The 17,499-nt window shown below is 39.4% G+C and overlaps 1 protein-coding gene across 1 annotated transcript; it reads right to left on the reverse strand.

Annotated features, from left to right (window-relative positions):
• Positions 1 to 2,852: 2,852 nt before the first annotated feature.
• Positions 2,853 to 4,610, reverse strand: LOC149818349 (heavy metal-associated isoprenylated plant protein 47-like). Its single transcript, XM_089985944.1, has 3 exons — positions 4,529 to 4,610; positions 3,975 to 4,053; positions 2,853 to 3,279 (listed from the first exon to the last, which is right to left on the reverse strand). Exons 1-3 carry the CDS (start codon positions 4,532 to 4,534, stop codon positions 3,002 to 3,004), a joined length of 363 nt encoding a protein of 120 aa, XP_089842070.1. The 5' UTR covers positions 4,535 to 4,610; the 3' UTR covers positions 2,853 to 3,001.
• Between the last annotated feature and the right edge of the window lie 12,889 nt (positions 4,611 to 17,499).

Raw genomic sequence — 17,499 nt, forward strand, 5'->3', positions numbered from 1 at the left:
ACTATTTATCTAGACCGTTCATTCATCTAGATAAAGGTAACAACCTAGAAGACTTTATTTGGAGAAGTTGCATCACAGTTTTCACATTTATCATTTCAGGATACATGTATCATAATTCAAGAAACAAGAATCATCATAATTTCATTTGAAGAGAAAAATATCCCAAATTATCGTACCTTTTGGGATAAATAGAACAACAGAAAAAATACAACAGTAAAACAAACACAATATAGTTCCTAACACCCACCCACCATTACAAATCAATCATAAAGTCAGAAAGCTAAAACCAAAATCACGATAAACACTTTCATCGTTTCAAACTAACTCAAACTTTAAAGACCGGATGCCCAAACTCCCCTTAAAGAGAACAACTAAACCTAATTAGGCAAAAAATACAGCGCCATTCATGAAAACAACCAACGACAGCGTGAAGAAGAAGAAGAAGAAGAAGAAGATTACCTGCGCGTCGTCGGGCGGTGGCGGGAGGTTGACGGGGAGCGGCAGCTGGCGAGCGCCGGCTGGCGAGCGGTGGACGGGGAGCGGCGGCTGGCGAGGTCGCCGGTGGCCGGCGCAGTCGACAGCAGAGAGGGGGAGACCTGGAGCGAAGCTCGGGGGCCACTGGGTTGCCGGAACTCAGAGCGGAGGCGAAGAGGTGGCCGCAGGGAGGATCGTCGGTCGTCGGCGGCTGAGGACGCCGGTTGCGAGTCGCCGGCGACCGAAGGGGAGACAACACCTCCCGGCAGCAGCCACAGGGAGGAACAGCAGGGAGGAGGAAGAGGTCGGCGGCGGGTCGCCGGTGCTCGGGGTCCCTGGCGCAGCCGCTAGCCAAGCAGGGAGGTCGGCAGCGAGGATCGTCGGCGAGGCGGCGGCGGCCGGACGGTGGCGAGAGCCGACGGGCGGCGGGAGGGAGAGGGCGGCGGGCGGGAGCAATACAGCGAAATAGGAAAAAGAGAAAGAGGGATGGGATTAGGGATTTACGCGACATGTAGCGACGACTTAGCGACAGAAACATTCCGTCGCTAAGCCGTCGCTAAATCAAAATACAAAAAAAGTGATGGAATATATTCTGTCGCTACGCCGTCGCTAATTAGCGACGGATTAGCGACGACAGAGTTCCCTCTCTAAATCCATCTCTAAAATGGTGTTCTTGTAATAAAAAGTAGCGACAAAAAATTTAGTCGCTAATCCGTCGCTAAGTAGCGACGGATTAGCGATAAAATTTGTTTCCTCGCTAATCCGTCGCGAATTAGCGACAGATTCTATCTCTAGCTAATCTGTCGCTAATTAGCGACGGATGTTTTCCGTCGCTAATTTCCGTCGCTAATTAACAATTTTCTTGTAGTGTGGCTCTTTATGACATTGTAGCCCTCATTCAATCCCATTAGAAATTGCATAAGTCTCTTGGTTTTGTTGTTCATGAATGACATTTGCGGTTCCGTATTTACATGGCAGATTAGTTATATATGTGGACAGCTCGTCCCACAGATCCTTAATCTTTGTGTAGTAGGCTGCTATAGAGGTTTACATCTGCTTGAGATTTATGATTTCTTGCTGAATTTGATATATGCATAGAGCATTTGATTGAGATATTCGCTCTCAAAGTTCAACTCATACTTAAGTAGTGGTTTCAGAGTAGATAACACTTGAGGATAGATCTTGATGCAATGAGTTGAGTATCCATGATAGCGCCATGTTATTGCATCGTTCCCAAGTGACAACAAATTTTGTAGGAGAAATTTGTTTTGTAATGGATCCATCTACAAATCCAAACTTGTTTTTCGCAGATAGTGTCATAGTCATGGCATGACACTATATGATATAATTGTCGCCGGTTAATGGTTGCGATATTAGCTCCATCCCCGAATTGTTTGAGTGATGGAGAAAAAATGGGCTCTCCATTTCTTCAGAATTCTGGCTTGATGCACTTTCAATTCCACTATCCATCACACGGAGGTGTCGCCTGAGTACTTTGATACCACATTGGAAATTAGAATCAAGAATATGAAAGAAATATTTTTTTTTTATTGAATACACGTACTAAGCAGCGTGTTGTACATACTTATATTACACATTACTTAAAAACAAAAACAAAAAACTTACAACCAACAACAATCGATCTTCAGTTGTCAATTACAGTCCACATTTGACACTCTTTATTGGGTTGAACCATATCCTTGCTATATAGATAATGATATTATCGATATCAAGGCTAACCGAAAAGATAACCATTCATAAAAATTAGTTTTGAAAACAATGGTGATCGATAATCATTCACTTGTACATTAGATAACTTTTCCCGATAACCATTGTTATTGTATAACCATTCATGTGTACATTTGATAACTTGATTCTCGATAACAATGGTTATTGATAACATTTGATGATAAGCATTCACGTGTACCATGATTCTTTTACTAGCAAAGGTTTTTACTGGCGCTATTTATGCGTCAGTAAAAATAGTTTGGACATTGCAAGTTTGAACCACAAATGGTATGGTTGTTAACTGGTAGGGGTCAGACTAATCCCAGCTTTCTATGTAGAAGAAAAAAAAAAACTTCATCCTTAAAAATTTTGGCTATTTTTACCAAGCCAATGGATGCTATTGTAACAAGATTAGGTGTGTAAACCATAGTCACAAATATCGTTCTCGGCCAAGAACCTTTTGGCAAGCGAAAACCTCGCGATATATACAATAAGGGCACGTTTGATTGCCTAGATCGCTTGACTTGAGGTCGGATCTGGCATGGGACCACACTAGATCCAAGCTTGTAGCAAATGAGGTATCCCAGAAGGTTAATTTCCCAAAGTCAAGCAAACATCGATAGTGCTCCCATGTGGCAGAAAGCAATTCATTTCACACAACAGATGAAGGCAATTTCCGATTATATCTGTTCCGCAAAAAATTTTCTGGGGATATCCTGCTTCCCGACAATGCCATAAAATCAGGAAACCATTTCCCAAGATTCTAAGAAAAACCATAAAATCATTTCTTTGCCATAGACTACATAATGGAACAAGGGTCAGGGTTGTCATAGACTGGAACGGGTTGCACAATATGCTGCGGCACGCAAGGATAGTTAATGTACGGCCACGATTCCACGGGCTTCGTCTCTGTCCCGGTACCGCCCGTCTTCTTCTCACTCTTCACTTCTTCTAAGCTCACAAATTCCGTCCTTAAATTTTTCCTCAAGGACTTCACCAGACTGAAAGTATCCATGTCCTCACCAATCACTACCAATTTGGTTTTGTCCTCTCCATCCAAAGCCATTGATATGCGACCTGCATCCAAAAGGTCAATGGTTGGTTCTATGAGCAAATCATGAAAGACACAAACATTCTAATTTAATAAGAGATTCCAGGTGAATTTAGATCAGGTGCAATGTGGTTTGGTATGGGTCTGGGTCCGGGCCTTCTTATTTATCACCAAACCCCTTACTCCGGAGTTAAGATGACTTAAACTTTCTTCTTCTTTATTTATTTGTTTTTTTTTTTAATGACCAAGTAAAACCGTCACGAGAACCGGGTTACTTAATAGGCACGCCTCCCTGCAAGGTAAAACTGTCTCGCTCACCCAGTTCATTGAACTAAAATCCTAAGTTCCCACTCCGGTTGTCTGGTAGGAGCAGCTAGTGCATGGCACCTTGTGTACGTTGCAGGTTCAAAACCCAATGGTATAGTTGTATAACTGGTAAGGGTCTGCCTAACCCCCAGCTTGCCTTTCAAAAAAAAAAAATCCTAAGTTCCCCCTTGCCTGTGCCTAACTTCAGGCTCTTGGGAAAAGGACACACACCCAATGGTTTCGAACTCATGACGCCCTGTCAACTTGGTGATGTTCACAAGTCACCCCTACCCAGATGAGTGGAGACCTCGCGGTTGACTTGGTTACATTTTAGCAGAAGAATTGACTCATGGTTGGCTGCCTGGGTTTGAGAAAACCTAGAGAGAGAAAACTAAAGAGAACAAGAATATTATACCTTCAGCACCCGCAACTGTCTTCAAAGCTTTAGACCTGCTCTTCTCATCAAACATATCCAGCTTGAGCACCAACTTTTGCTGCAACAACAAATTCATTAACCAACTTTAAATTTCTTCCCAAAAACAAGATTAATGAAACATCCATAGACAGTAGTTCCAAGAGAACTCTAAGAAACCAATGTTTCTTAAGACAACTAAGGATTTATCCTGATTCACAGACTTCTTGATGCTAGTAATAAAACGAAATTCAGATACTCTGTTTTCTCTTTAAAATTTATCCAACAGCCCAAAAAAAAACTTTCTTGGACCTACACATGGCTTTGCTACTAGCAACATTTATTTTTTGTTTATAACCTAAAGAAACCACACCCGGCCAGCATGAAGACCTGGTGGCACTGGCTCAGCTTGCCATACCTATGGTCGACATGCCTGCAGCATAAAACTCCAAGGCTAGGACCCCTGCCCTCGGGGCCTATGCTATGCATTGGCTTGCGCAATCAAACATGAAATTCAGAAAAAGAAAAAGAAAAAGGTGTATTAGGTTTCTGCATACCTTCATGATGATGCAACAAGAGAGTTGGTGAGGTAGTTCCCCTTGGTGCGGAGAAACTTGAGGAAGATGGCCACTTGACTCACAAAGCTTGCAAGATAGCCTAGTCGTGGGTGGGAAGCCAAGTGAAGCACCCTTTATATAAAGGAATGCCAAGGCTTAGTAGTTGTAGGAGGAAGGATGGTGAGAAGAAAGCTCTAGGTAATGGTCATTGGAGAGTTGGTGCGTGGTAATGCGGAGCTCCCTTCCGCGAGACAAACGCGTCCTAAAAGCATTTTTACGAACTGTTTTTTTTTTTAAAGGAAACTTTAGTCAGCTGACTAAGAGAAGTTAAAACATGTGATTCATTCTTAAAGTGGACCTTGTTGTTTGTGTAGCGTTGATATTAATAATTTATGTGTGAAACCATCTTGGCTTTTCCATGAAAAAGGTAATCATGATAATACCAAACTAGTAAAGATTCACGAAAGCCCCCTGAAAGTGAAAAAACAAGATAAATGGTCTTTGTAAAACCGAATGACATGAATGCACTGCATTATTGGCTTTCATTCTGATTTGCAATTTCTACAAGAGTATCCGTGTGGGCTCCACTGACATTTCTCCATTGTTGCCATCCAATTCCATGAAAAAGGTAATCATGAAACTAATAGAACCCATTGAGCTCGAGCTGCCTTATTTAGAAACTAAATGCATTAATTCAAAGTTGTAAATAGTAGAATTTGAACTCAAGGTTTATTACTTCAAACTAAACACTTCAAAATCTACATGTAAAATATATATAAAAATATTTTTTGGCATTTTTGAATATTTATTAAATTATAGCCAATTCAGGCCAGCAAAGTATCGAATTTCTGCCAATACGATGTGTATTGGCCGATACCCGATACTGATAACATTGGTTACTTCCGTTCCATAAAAAGGATCTAAATATTTTCTTTAATCTTTTCTCAATATTTTTTTAAGAAACTGTAACATAAATAAATAATATACATGTAATTAAACTTTAGAATACGTGCCTGATCAACTTCAACCTCCCTGCAAAATTCAAGTACTTAGCCAACTGCTGACTGATGAGCTTCCTTAAATATTCCTTTAGGTGTGGACCCCAAGTATTTTAGAGGCAAGGCACCTATATTGCAATAAAAAATGGAATTGGTTGCTAGTTTTTCTTCTATGCTTGCATTAGCCAAAACTATTTCACATTTATTTTCATTGACATGAAGGTTTGACATCAACAAAATCCTTCACAATCAGCCAAGATCATCAAATCTCTCGGATAGCCCTTAAAAGTGAAAAAACAAGGAAGCAGATCAGGTCATGCTGAACATGAGCGTTTTTGCTCATGCTGACATCGTGGCCATCTGTTTGCATTTTGGATGAATGCCACGTGTTTTGTTGACTTTTGAACTTTTTAAAATGCAAATCGGATGGCCACGATGTCAGCATGAGCAAAAACCCTCATGTTCAGCATGACCTCATCTGCTTCCGGTTTTTAGTAATGAAACACCTCATGCATTTAATGATTTTCCCTTGTGCCAAGGGGCTAGTCTTGGGACTTGGTGTGTGTTGCTCTCTCTCTCTCTCTCTCTCCATATTTATTAGTTAAAAATGGCATATATTAAATTGGAATGGATCGTGATCAGTGTTATTAAAAATGCGCCTCAAGACGCAAAAAGCGTGCCTCGCTTCAAGGCGAGGGCCTTTGTGCCTTGAGGCACAAATGCACAGAGGCGTACGCCTCAGAGGCCTTGAGGCATACGCCTTGAGGCGAGGTGCGCCTCAAGGTGAGGCGCGCACGCCTTATGATTATGGTTAAATGAGGGTCAAAGCCCTCATTTGACCATAATTAAAATCTTGCCCCTGACCCTAACGAGGGTCGGGGCTCCTAAATAGTCTCTCGCAGCCCTTCTCTCTCTCGTCTCACACAATCTCTCCCTCTCTCGCAGCCCATTTTCCATTTCTCACAGCCTCTCTCTCTCTCTCCCAGCCCCTCTCCCTCTTTAATCCTCTTTTTTTACTCTATGTTAGCTATCGATCTATTGAAGAATGTGGAGGTGGAAGCCATCATAGGACCATAGAGATCGGGAGATGCAGAGTTCGTCGCTCGATTGGGAGATAGCACTCAAGTTCCCATCATTTCCTTCTCTGCTACAAGCCCTTCGTTGTCAACAACTAAGACTCCTTACTTCGTAGGGACTGTGGAGATCGATTGGTCCCAAGTAGATGCAATCGTCGCAATGATTAAAGCGTATGGATGGCGACAAGTGGTACCCATCTACGAAGACTCAAATTTTGGGATGGGGATGATCCCGTTCTTAACCGATGCACTTGAGTAGATTGGTGTTGTAGTTCCTTACAGGTCTCTTCTTCCACCTTCAGCCACCAATGACTTCATCAAGGAGGAACTCAACCAGCTTGCTTCAATGCAGACCCGGGTCTTTGTTGTGCACTTGCCTTCGTCTCTTGGTGCCAAGTTTTTCACTTTAGTTAATAACAATGGCATGATGAGTGAAGACTATGTCTGGATCATCACAAACTCACTAGGGATGTTTGTGAGCAGGTTTATGAGGTTGACTTCGTGATCGTGTGCATTGGGAAGTTCAACAACGCACCGAAAATGCATGTTTTTCTACCAAACAAAGGGCCGGATGTGTTCAAAGGGAAGGTGATGCACTCCAAGGAATACTTGGCCTTGGACGAGCCCGACGCGCTGGAGCTCGTAGAAGGGAAAAGGGTGGCTGTCGTTGGTGCTCACAAAACTACGTTTGATATAGCTGCCCAGTGCGCAAACGAGAACGGTGCGCCCCCCTTCTCTCTCTAAAATCAAGAACTTAGGTTAGAGTCTTAGCGAAAATATGAGATTTTAGAGAAACCAGAAGTATTTATTCTAGGTTGCATTTGGATTTGAGAGGTTCAAGGAACTAGGATGATTTTTGACCGTTGATTTGAGGGAAATTGGGTAGTCTACTCTGTTCTTTGGGAATATTATTGCTTGCTCGATTTAGATGCCCAAATCCCCTGTCCACTTAGAATGGGGAGAATTGGGAATTCTGCTCTGTTCTTGGGAGAATCATTGCTCCATTAGATGCCCAAATCCCCTATCCAGTTAAGGATCCTCAGAAAGGGTTCAAACGGGACTCTGAGGACCCTTTAAGTTGAGAGGTAATTTGGGCATCCAATTTGGTGATTCCTTTGAACTTGGTGACGCTCACAGGTCTCTCCTACCAGATGAAAGGAGCGCCTGTGGGGCACGACTAGAGTCATACGGAGCTGGATCGTCAGAGTCGCATTATCTGACGGTTGGGAGTCACTGGTTTGGAATCCGGTGGGCTACCTACTTTACTTTCCCATTCACGCAAAAAGAAAGCAGAAAAAAATAATGGGATAGGTCTGACTGTGGCATGTGATTTAACGTCAAGCGTTAGTTTAAATCTTTATATTTTGGCTGAAATGGTACATACAAAACATGCTCAATTTTTCTAATCATTATTTAACTGAAACATGAATCTGGAGTTAAGCTTTCTTTTATTTTTTCCCTTTTGTTTATAGGGTTAGAGAAGCCATGTACAATGGTTATCACAAGCCCCCACAGGAAGAATCTCCCTAATTTTATTACCAAGGAGTTATATGGTGACCGTTCAAATGGCTCCATCATCCCAAAGTTGACCGCCCAAAAGGACACTAGTGGATTCCTTCTCTCCCTCTTGGGCACCCCTTTATCCTTCTCTCCCTCTACAATATGAGCGAGGGAATCAGTTGGGCTCCATGAATGCTTCGGGGTATGGATACAGCATATGCACTGGCTCTTGCAGTAGAGAAAGCCAATGGTGCTGGCAATTTCAAGTTCATCAATCCAAACATGACTGGGGATTCGACCGACCTTTCGATGTTGGGGATCTCCCCTTCGGGTCCGAAACTACTGAAAGCAGTGCTGGGGACTAGATTTAGAGGATTGAGTGGTGAATTCCGGCTTGTAGATGGTCAGAGCTACAGACTAGAATTTTCCAAATTATCAATGTCATGGAGAAGGGAGCAAGAGAGATTGGATTTTGGAGTCTGGATCTCGGACTCTTGCAAAGTTTGAACGGGCAGAACATGAATACGACCACAAACTATTCATGTCCAGCCAGTGTTCTTAAATCCGTCGTCTGGCCCGACGGCACCACTGATGTTCCAAGAGGTTGGATGATTCCAACAAAGGGGAAGAGGTTGAGAATTGGAGTTCCAGTCAAAGATGGTTACAGACAGTTTGTGGGAGTGATAAGGGATAAAGTAACTAATGAGATCAAGGTAGAAGGATACTCCATAGATGTGTTCAAGGCAATATTGAAGTTCCTGAATTACTCACTTCCCTACGACTTCTTCCCCTTTGAGAATGCTGAAGGAAGGATGGCTGGGAGCTACGATGATCTCATATACCAAGTTTACCTTCAGGTCAGTTGTGATCCTGATCTCTGTATTCGTTTTTTCTTTTTCTTTTTCTTTTTTTCTTGAAAAAAAACTTCATTCCTAGTTTACAAGATCATGAAAAAATTAGCATTCTTGTTGACATGCATCATGAAAAGACTACCATAAGGGTTCTGTTTCCCGTGAATTAATGTACCCCAGAAAAGATACTAATATACGCTAAGGTTTTGTCTAAATTTTTCTTTCTATAAAAAAATATAGACATTATTTTTCTTTATACTAATTATCTCATATTTTTTCCATATTTATTTGAGATTTTTTTTTCGTGTTGGTTGGTGCTTCATCAATAAAGCATTTCTTATTTATTTATAATTTTAGATAATTTTTATAGTTTTTTTAAGTTTATTTTTTTTTGAGGCTTACCTTTTGCGCCTCGAGGCTTACGCCTCGCCTCAGATTTTGGTGGAGCGCCTCGCTACGCCTCAACGCTTTTCACCACACTGATCAACAAATCTAAATTTAAATTAATATTTTCAAATCCAAATTCATACTTTCAATTCAGATCTGATCGAATTCACGTTTGGAAATATTAATTTGGCAGAGTCTAAAATACATACCCATTTTGAAAAACAGGTCGGTCATTGAGTATGAAAAATATAGATCCCGACTCAATCGGACCTAATCAATTTGCATACCTAACCCAAATAGTTTTATGCAAACAATACTGAAACCCAATGCTGGCCTAAACCCATTTTCATACCTGACCCGTTTCATATCTGACCCAAGCATGCCAACCTTGTTTTGTACTCAAACCTTTTCTATATCCAACTCAAATCCAGACTGAAGCCTGTTGCAGACATGAAATCCAAATCAAACTTAACCTGAACCTAATGCATACCAGTATATATTTACAAATAATTATGATAAGTATTGAATGTACAAATTTTGAGAAATATAACTTATCAGATGTTTGCAAGATCATAAAATAGGCACCATTTGTGGCTCATCCAATATTAGGGGTGCAGATTTTAATAGTATTTAGACTCAGATCCAATTCAGATTGGGATCCAAATATAATCCAATTAAATTTTCACATGTAACGTACAATTGGGTTCTGAACTTGCAACGTCCCGATGACATGTATGAACTCCTGCATTTCTTTTGTGCACCATTGATACAAGTAATTTATGCATGAAACCATTGTTGTTTTTTTGTTATTCGTCAAGCTAGAACAAAATAATTATAATAAACTTGCAAAGAGCCGCACGCCTCTGTATGTATATATGACTGGTGATATGATGACAATACATTATTGGCTTTCATTTACTCACTGTCCTGTTTTTTCAATTTCTCCATTGTTAACTTGTCTGCATACAAAGAGTCCCCAAGTCTCCATTGATGGAATGGTTGATTTTTTAGTTTTTTTTTATTTCAAAGGTTAGTCATTTTTTCACCACCCACTGGTTGATCTTTTTTTTTTAGTTTTTGTTGACAAAAAACTTTTAAATGGGGCCTTTCATCATTTAAACAGCTTAAAAAACTGGTTTCGACAAACCATGTTCACCAAAAGCCTGATTTTTAGGTTAAACCTGGGTTTTTCAAAATCCAAGTTTCGCTTCTATCATCCAAAAAGGGCCTTTATGTGTGTGAGTGACCGTCACTTTGTTTTTTGTTTTTTTATATTTACACGAAAAAACTAGGAATGGCAGTGGGGCTGGGGACAAGGTCTCCACCCCCGCCCCGCCTCAAGATTAGAACCTCCATCACTACAAGAAACCTATGGATTAGCGATGACCTAAATTCATCGTTAATCTGACACTACTTGGTCGCTAAACGGTTTAACGATAGATTAGCGTCAGATTAGTGATGAATAACTTTCATCGCGAATTTTTCGACACTAAGTAGTGACAGAACTTATCCGTCGCTACTTTCGTCGTTAATTTGCGACAGACATGATCCATCACGAGTCCTTCGCTATTTTAAATTAGCGATGGATAATATCCGTCGCTAATCCGTCGTTAAATTTAAAAAAAAACAAATAAAAAATTACTTTCTGCCGGCGCGTTCTCCAGCAAGAAGCAAATTTTTTTGCACAGAACTGGCGCGTTTCGACGTCGGGACGCTCTTCCGCAGTGAGCTAATCACAGTGGGAGAAGGGACGTGGGCAGCTGCAGACAGCCGATCGGGCAAGGGAGAACGACTCCCTCTGGAAGGAGACCGACAAGCTCCGTGATGACGGCCAGAGGACCTCTGACGCCCGCTTCATGGAATAAAATGCCGATGAAGGAGTGAACGCGCGGGAGGGGGTAGAGGAGCGGCATCGACCGACCGACTGTGAGCTTTTTGGGGTTGTAGTGGAGATGGGATCCGGCGAGGGAGAGGCAAGACGAGCGATGGAGACCGGCGAGGGGCACCGTCGGGAAGAGGAGGACGGCGCGGGGGAGAGGTAGCGGGAGAAGGAGGACGCTCGGAGGGTCGACGCCAGTGTCACGACTCGGGGGGTGTTATCGTCGCAAAATTTTTCCCGTCTTCCCTTCCTTGCGGAAGAGAGAGGGAAAATGCTTTCGCGATTCAAACTTGACCGGATTTTGGAAATTGTTTTGAAATACTCGCCTCCGTTTTGAAAATTGCGGGAAAATCCATGGGATGGGGCTCGACCTGTCGGTACGAGGTTCGACCGTTCCTGCCGCCTTTAACAGGGGTAATCGAACCAAGGACCAAAATTGTGCTTGACTTAGTGAGATTACCGAAATCGTGTTCTATCCTAAATGCACATAGAATTCAGGCATGTGCTATGAGAATTTTGGAAAATGTAATTTGGAAAATATGATGTATGATTAGAAAACATTTGAAGTTGAAAAGCATTTCTCAGGAAAAGATGGAAATCAATTTCTCAGAAAAACTCAGACGAAGAAGGTTTGAAATCTCGAGAAAGTTTATAAAGATTTGGAAAATCTTGAAGAAGGGAGAATCTCGAGAAAATCTTGAGAAAGTTTATAAAGTCTTTGGAAAACCATGAAGAAATGAGAATCTCAAGAAAATTTTGAGAAAGTTTAGAAAGACTTGGAAAACCATGAGGAAATAAGAATCTCAGGAAAATCTTAAGAAAGCTTAGAAAGACTTGAAAAAACATGAGGAAATAAGAATCTCAGGAAAATTTTGAGAAAGCTTAGAAAGACTTGAAAAACCATGAAGAAGTGAGAATCTCAGGAAAAATGGAAGGAATTCTTGAGAAAGGATGAACATTTGAAAAGGAAAGCACTTGTCAGGAAAAACTCGGATTTTGAGAGTTTTCTTAGGAAAATGATAGAAAATTTTGTAGGAAAACTCATTGGAGAAGGAAATTCAAAATTCAGGAAATTGAATTCCTGAGAATCTGTTTTTTTGAAATATCTGGAAATCAACCTGGATTCTTGAGAAAATGAGAAATTCCTTTTGAAAAGAATCTTAAGGAAATAACTTTTTAAGGAAAATCACAGGAAAACATTTGATTTGGGAAATCCAACTCCGAATATCATCATAGTTTCTTGAGAAAATCGACTCCATGAAGTGAAAATCTTTTGAGAAAATCATGAGAAAACAAATGATGCAGATGATGTGAATGAATGAATGCACTTTTGAAAAGATTTCTGAAAATTTTATTGGAAAATGTGGATTAAGCCAAAGTAAATCCTTCATATATTATGACTGTGGCCATGAATATATTCAGGGTTTATTTGAGTTAATTCACAATATTTTGAAAACATTGAAAATATGAGGTGCATTTTCAAGATAGCCTAAAAGTGTAGGCTCAGTGTGACTGGTAGAAAGATGATGAATCTGGGTCTCATCCATATTCCGACTAGGGCCGTAAATATGGACTCCACCGAGTTCATCAACTCTCTAAGAGTTGGTGTATGTGCCATTCGTGTTCATCCACGGTGAATTTTGAAAATTTGAGATTTATGCATCATAGAATCAGGATATTACTGAAATCAAACTATATGAGATGCGGCCTAATCTAAGCAGTAAAAGTAAATCTTATTCCAAAGTTTACATTGGATTGTTACATTGCATAACATAAAGTAAAAGAAAATTGAAATGGAGCCAAGGAATCAACATCTTCTAGATTTTTCTGCAAAATGAGAGTTAGTACAAAATAAACAAGGAAATGGACATATATATATAATATATACAACGAAGAGACATATCAAAATGCTAACATAGGTGCTAAATGTCATATAATGATGGAGGTGTAACTATATGAGAAAATATATGGATGTTCATACATGGAAATAAGAGCACATGAAGAGATATATATATATATATAAGTATATATCTATGTATATATATATACATATATATACATATATACGTATACATATGGATAAATATATATAGATATACATATATATAAATATATATATACATATAATGAGAAAATATGTACATACTAATGGAAACTACATATAATAGGTAAAACCAGAAATTACAAGTATATACAGTTTCTGTAGGTGATTTCACACAACCATACTTCTCAAATTACAAAGTAATTTTCAATGAAAGTGGGAATAGAGCTTCCCTATATATCCATAATGAGGTGCACCAAAGATGGTTAGGAGATCACGATTCGATATAGAGATATCCGTTCATGAACATGGTCAAATATCAAGACTGCACACTTACAGCAGAAAATGAATATGTGCAGGAAATGGGTTGTGGAAGCATCATGGGCTATTTCATGGATATCATGAAAAGGAGATGAAAAGCTTGGTGAATAGGTGAAAATGTTGTGAAAAATGATGAAACAATATATATAAATGGTGCTGCAAATGGGGTGATATAGCAAACAAGAATTTAGCACTAAGCTAAGCAAAATTTCATAAAACCAAGGGTGATGTTCCAGCCATAGCTTCATAAAACAGGGATTTTACAACAAGCTAGACAAAATCTCCTAAATCAAATGATGGTGTTCCAACATAACTTCATAAAACAGGAATTTGAACATCAAGCTCATGAATCAAATGATGATATATTTACAAGAGTAAGAGAAAAGAAAAATACATGTAATAGCAAATACTCATGAAGGGATATATATATATATATATATATATATATATATATATATAAAAGTATATCTATACATATATATATCCATATATACATATACACGTATATATATAGATAGATATACAATGGATATACATATATATAGATGTATATATACATATAATGAGAAGACATATATGTTTGATGGAAATTCCACATAATGGGTAAAACCAGAAAATATATGTATATACATTTTCTGTAAGGGATTTTACACAGTCATATTTCCCAAATTACAACATATTTCGCAACAAAATCGGGTATAGAGCTTCTCTATATATCAGTAAAGAAGCGTGCAAAAGAGGATATAGAGATCATGAACGGATATGGATATATCCGTTCATGAACATAGCCGATTGTCAAGACTGCACATCTACAGCAGAAAAAAAAAGACAGCTCTACCAATGTTAACTTTTATTGCATAAAACTGGAGCTTGATGAAACTATAACTGATTTTGACACAGCATGTTATAATAAAAAAAAAGAAAAGAAAAGAAAAAGAAACAATATAGGCTGGATACAACAGCCAGTGGATGTATCAAAGAAAAGAACTGATAAGCTGAAATTATAAAGTAGTGACAGCTATGTAAAATACCAACATACCCATGGATATATTACAAATAGGATATACAGGATAAAGATAAACCATTTCTGAATATTAAGGTGAGATGATATCCTGTGTACAATTTATGGCTTGGAAAATGAATGTATACAATGACATCAAAGTGGAGTGTAGTCATGAGGGTATACCACAACGATGCAAATGAAGTGATGATATACCAAACCTGTCTCCTGTAGCTTTTGCTATTAGCTTTACAAGTGCAAGCAATCAATTTACAACAATCAAACTAATGCAACTTGCTGTAATTGATATGTGAATGGCAAGATATATAGGCTAAAGAAAATACATATTACAGGAAATTAATAAACTGAATCAATGCGATGAGAGATATATTGTAAAAATGCACGACAGATGGAAGAAGGACCAATGTTCATGGCTATAGGCTATTTAAATGGGTTCAATCCATGAGAAAGAGGGAACACCTCATCCCTTCAGCCCGCAGAGAAAAACTTTTCAGATATTCATTTCAAAACCTGCTTATTACATTAACATTGAGACCCTAAATGCCTCTTTATCTTACAATAATTTCAGCTAATCAACTTGGCAACAGATTTTTTTTAGTAAAACCTACTGAAATGGAGGTAAGAACACAGTTGTGCGTTACCTTGTGGATCAAAGGAGATGATGACTCCTGGAGTGTTATTGCTGCAACTATTCTCACAGATATGAGATTGTATCTTCTGCTGAGGGATTGAAGAAGAGGCCACGTTGAAATGCCTAGTGGTTGATCCTATGGCTGGGCTGAAGAGAGGATGCCGGAATCGTTGAAATCTGGTGGCTGGGCTGAAGAAGATGAAGTGCAACAGCTGATCCTCCTGCGGATGGGTTGAATGAAAGGGGACGGCAGGTTCTCCTGCGGCTGAATGAATGGTGGGCAGCAAACCGTGGGGCTGAAGGCAAATAGAGATAGGCTGGCTGGGCTGTGGCTGAAGAGGGATCCCCTTAGCAAAATGGCTGGGGCTGAAGAAGGTGAAAACGCCTCCTTTCCACCTTGAGAGCCTCCTGCAAAAACCGAAACTCCAATTCCAAAAATCCTCCCTCTCGTGAATGCCCTGCCCCCCTTTTTAAAAACTTTCCCCTCTTAAAAAAAAAAAAACGCAGTTTTCTTTTAAGAGCTCCGTTACGTTTTTGAAACTTTTGAAAACTGAATTTTTTGAAAATCCGTCGTTTTGGAGGGGACGACATCTTAGGTTTTTCAAAAATTTTGTTTCATTTCCCTAAGTTCTAGGTAAAATGAATATATATATATTTTTTTTGAAGGCTTGGTTGTGGCGCCGTTTAAGGCTGCTTCCTTTTGAAAATAAATGAGTAATGAAACGAGATAAATGGGAGATTTTTAAAAGAATGCCACATCAACCAGCTTTAAAAATCCCTTTGAAAAAAATGAAGTTTTATTTTGTTTGTTTTATTTTGTTTTTTTTTTCAAGTGGGGTGCCACATGTGTGTGGGCCCACGAACTATTTATAAGATAAAGAACCTAAAAAGAAAAGGAATTTACAAAATTGGTGCCATCTCCGGGTGGGTCCCGCTTGAAAGTAAGAAACTTACCTGGGAATCTGAGTATGATGCTAGTTCAAAGGCGGGTCCCGCTCCATTTATTTGAAAATACAAGATAAAATATTATTTGTTTTTCAAGAATTTGGAAAATTGGTTTTCAGGACAAAAATATGGATAAATGTAAAAACAAAATTTGTAAAGAGATTTAAAATCCTTTTTGCAAAAAGTTTTGAGATAAAATCTTTAAAATCAATATCTAAACATCCAGATTGTTTTTCTTGAGAAAATTTTTGTAATTCAAAGTCCTGGGGTAAAATGGGAAAATTTGGTAATTTTGAATACCCAGGGTTTAAAAAATCAATTTGAAAAGGTTTAAAATAAAATCTGGATGGACAATTTTGAAACTCAGGAGTTCTGGATCTCAAAATGACATGCTGTGCAGTGAAATGATGCAATGCTATGCAAAGACATGTTCTATGAAATATCACTCTGAGCTCGGACTTGAAAATTCTAGCTTTTTGTCCAGAAAGAGGATTTTGAAATTTTGCAATTTGAAGATGTCTTTGAACCTAAATATAGAAATTTTGAGGCTCAATAATGAAATTTAGGACTTTCTGCAAGGTTCAATCTCATAAAATGACCATTTTGCCCTTTATTGCTTCCGGAGAACTGAAATGTGCTGATTGAGGGCGATGTCAAGAAGGTGAGTGAAAATTCGGCAGGAACGGTCGAACCTCGTACCGACAGGTCGAGCCCCATCCCATGGATTTTCCCGCAATTTTCAAAACGGAGGCGAGTATTTCAAAACAATTTTCAAAATCCGGTCAAGTTTGAATCGCGAAAGCATTTTCCCTCTCTCTTCCGCAAGGAAGGGAAGATGGGAAAAATTTTGCGACGATAACAGGTTTGGCGACCATGATGGGACATGTCCTTGTCTGACTTAAATTGTGCTTGATTTAGTTCAATTATCGAAATTATGTTCACAAAATGTCAGCTTTTACTTTCAATATCATGTGAGCCTAGGAGCCTAGATTCTGACCTAGCTGACATTGACCGCATATAGCTTAGGCATGGTTTGGTAGGACCAGATTGAGGAGAAATTTTCATGCTCACATAGACTTAGGTCTAAATACAACTCTCCTCAATTTAGGATCTGAATGTAAACAATGTATGCTTCTTCAAAGATTTTCAAAAGTCTATCTCTCTAGGATTTAGAGCCATCTATTTCTTGCATGTGATCATTTTTTCAAACCCCAATTACCTATCATTACCCGGTCTTCACGTTGCTGGGCTCTCTTCCAGAACCGTAGTTCGGGACAGAGCCTCACAGCTGGGCCAATTATTTGGGTTAACACCCCCCTAC

This window comes from Nuphar pumila, chromosome 13, assembly GCF_984573655.1.
Source record: "Nuphar pumila chromosome 13, dmNupPumi1.hap1.1, whole genome shotgun sequence".
NCBI classification, from domain to species: Eukaryota; Viridiplantae; Streptophyta; class Magnoliopsida; order Nymphaeales; family Nymphaeaceae; genus Nuphar; species Nuphar pumila.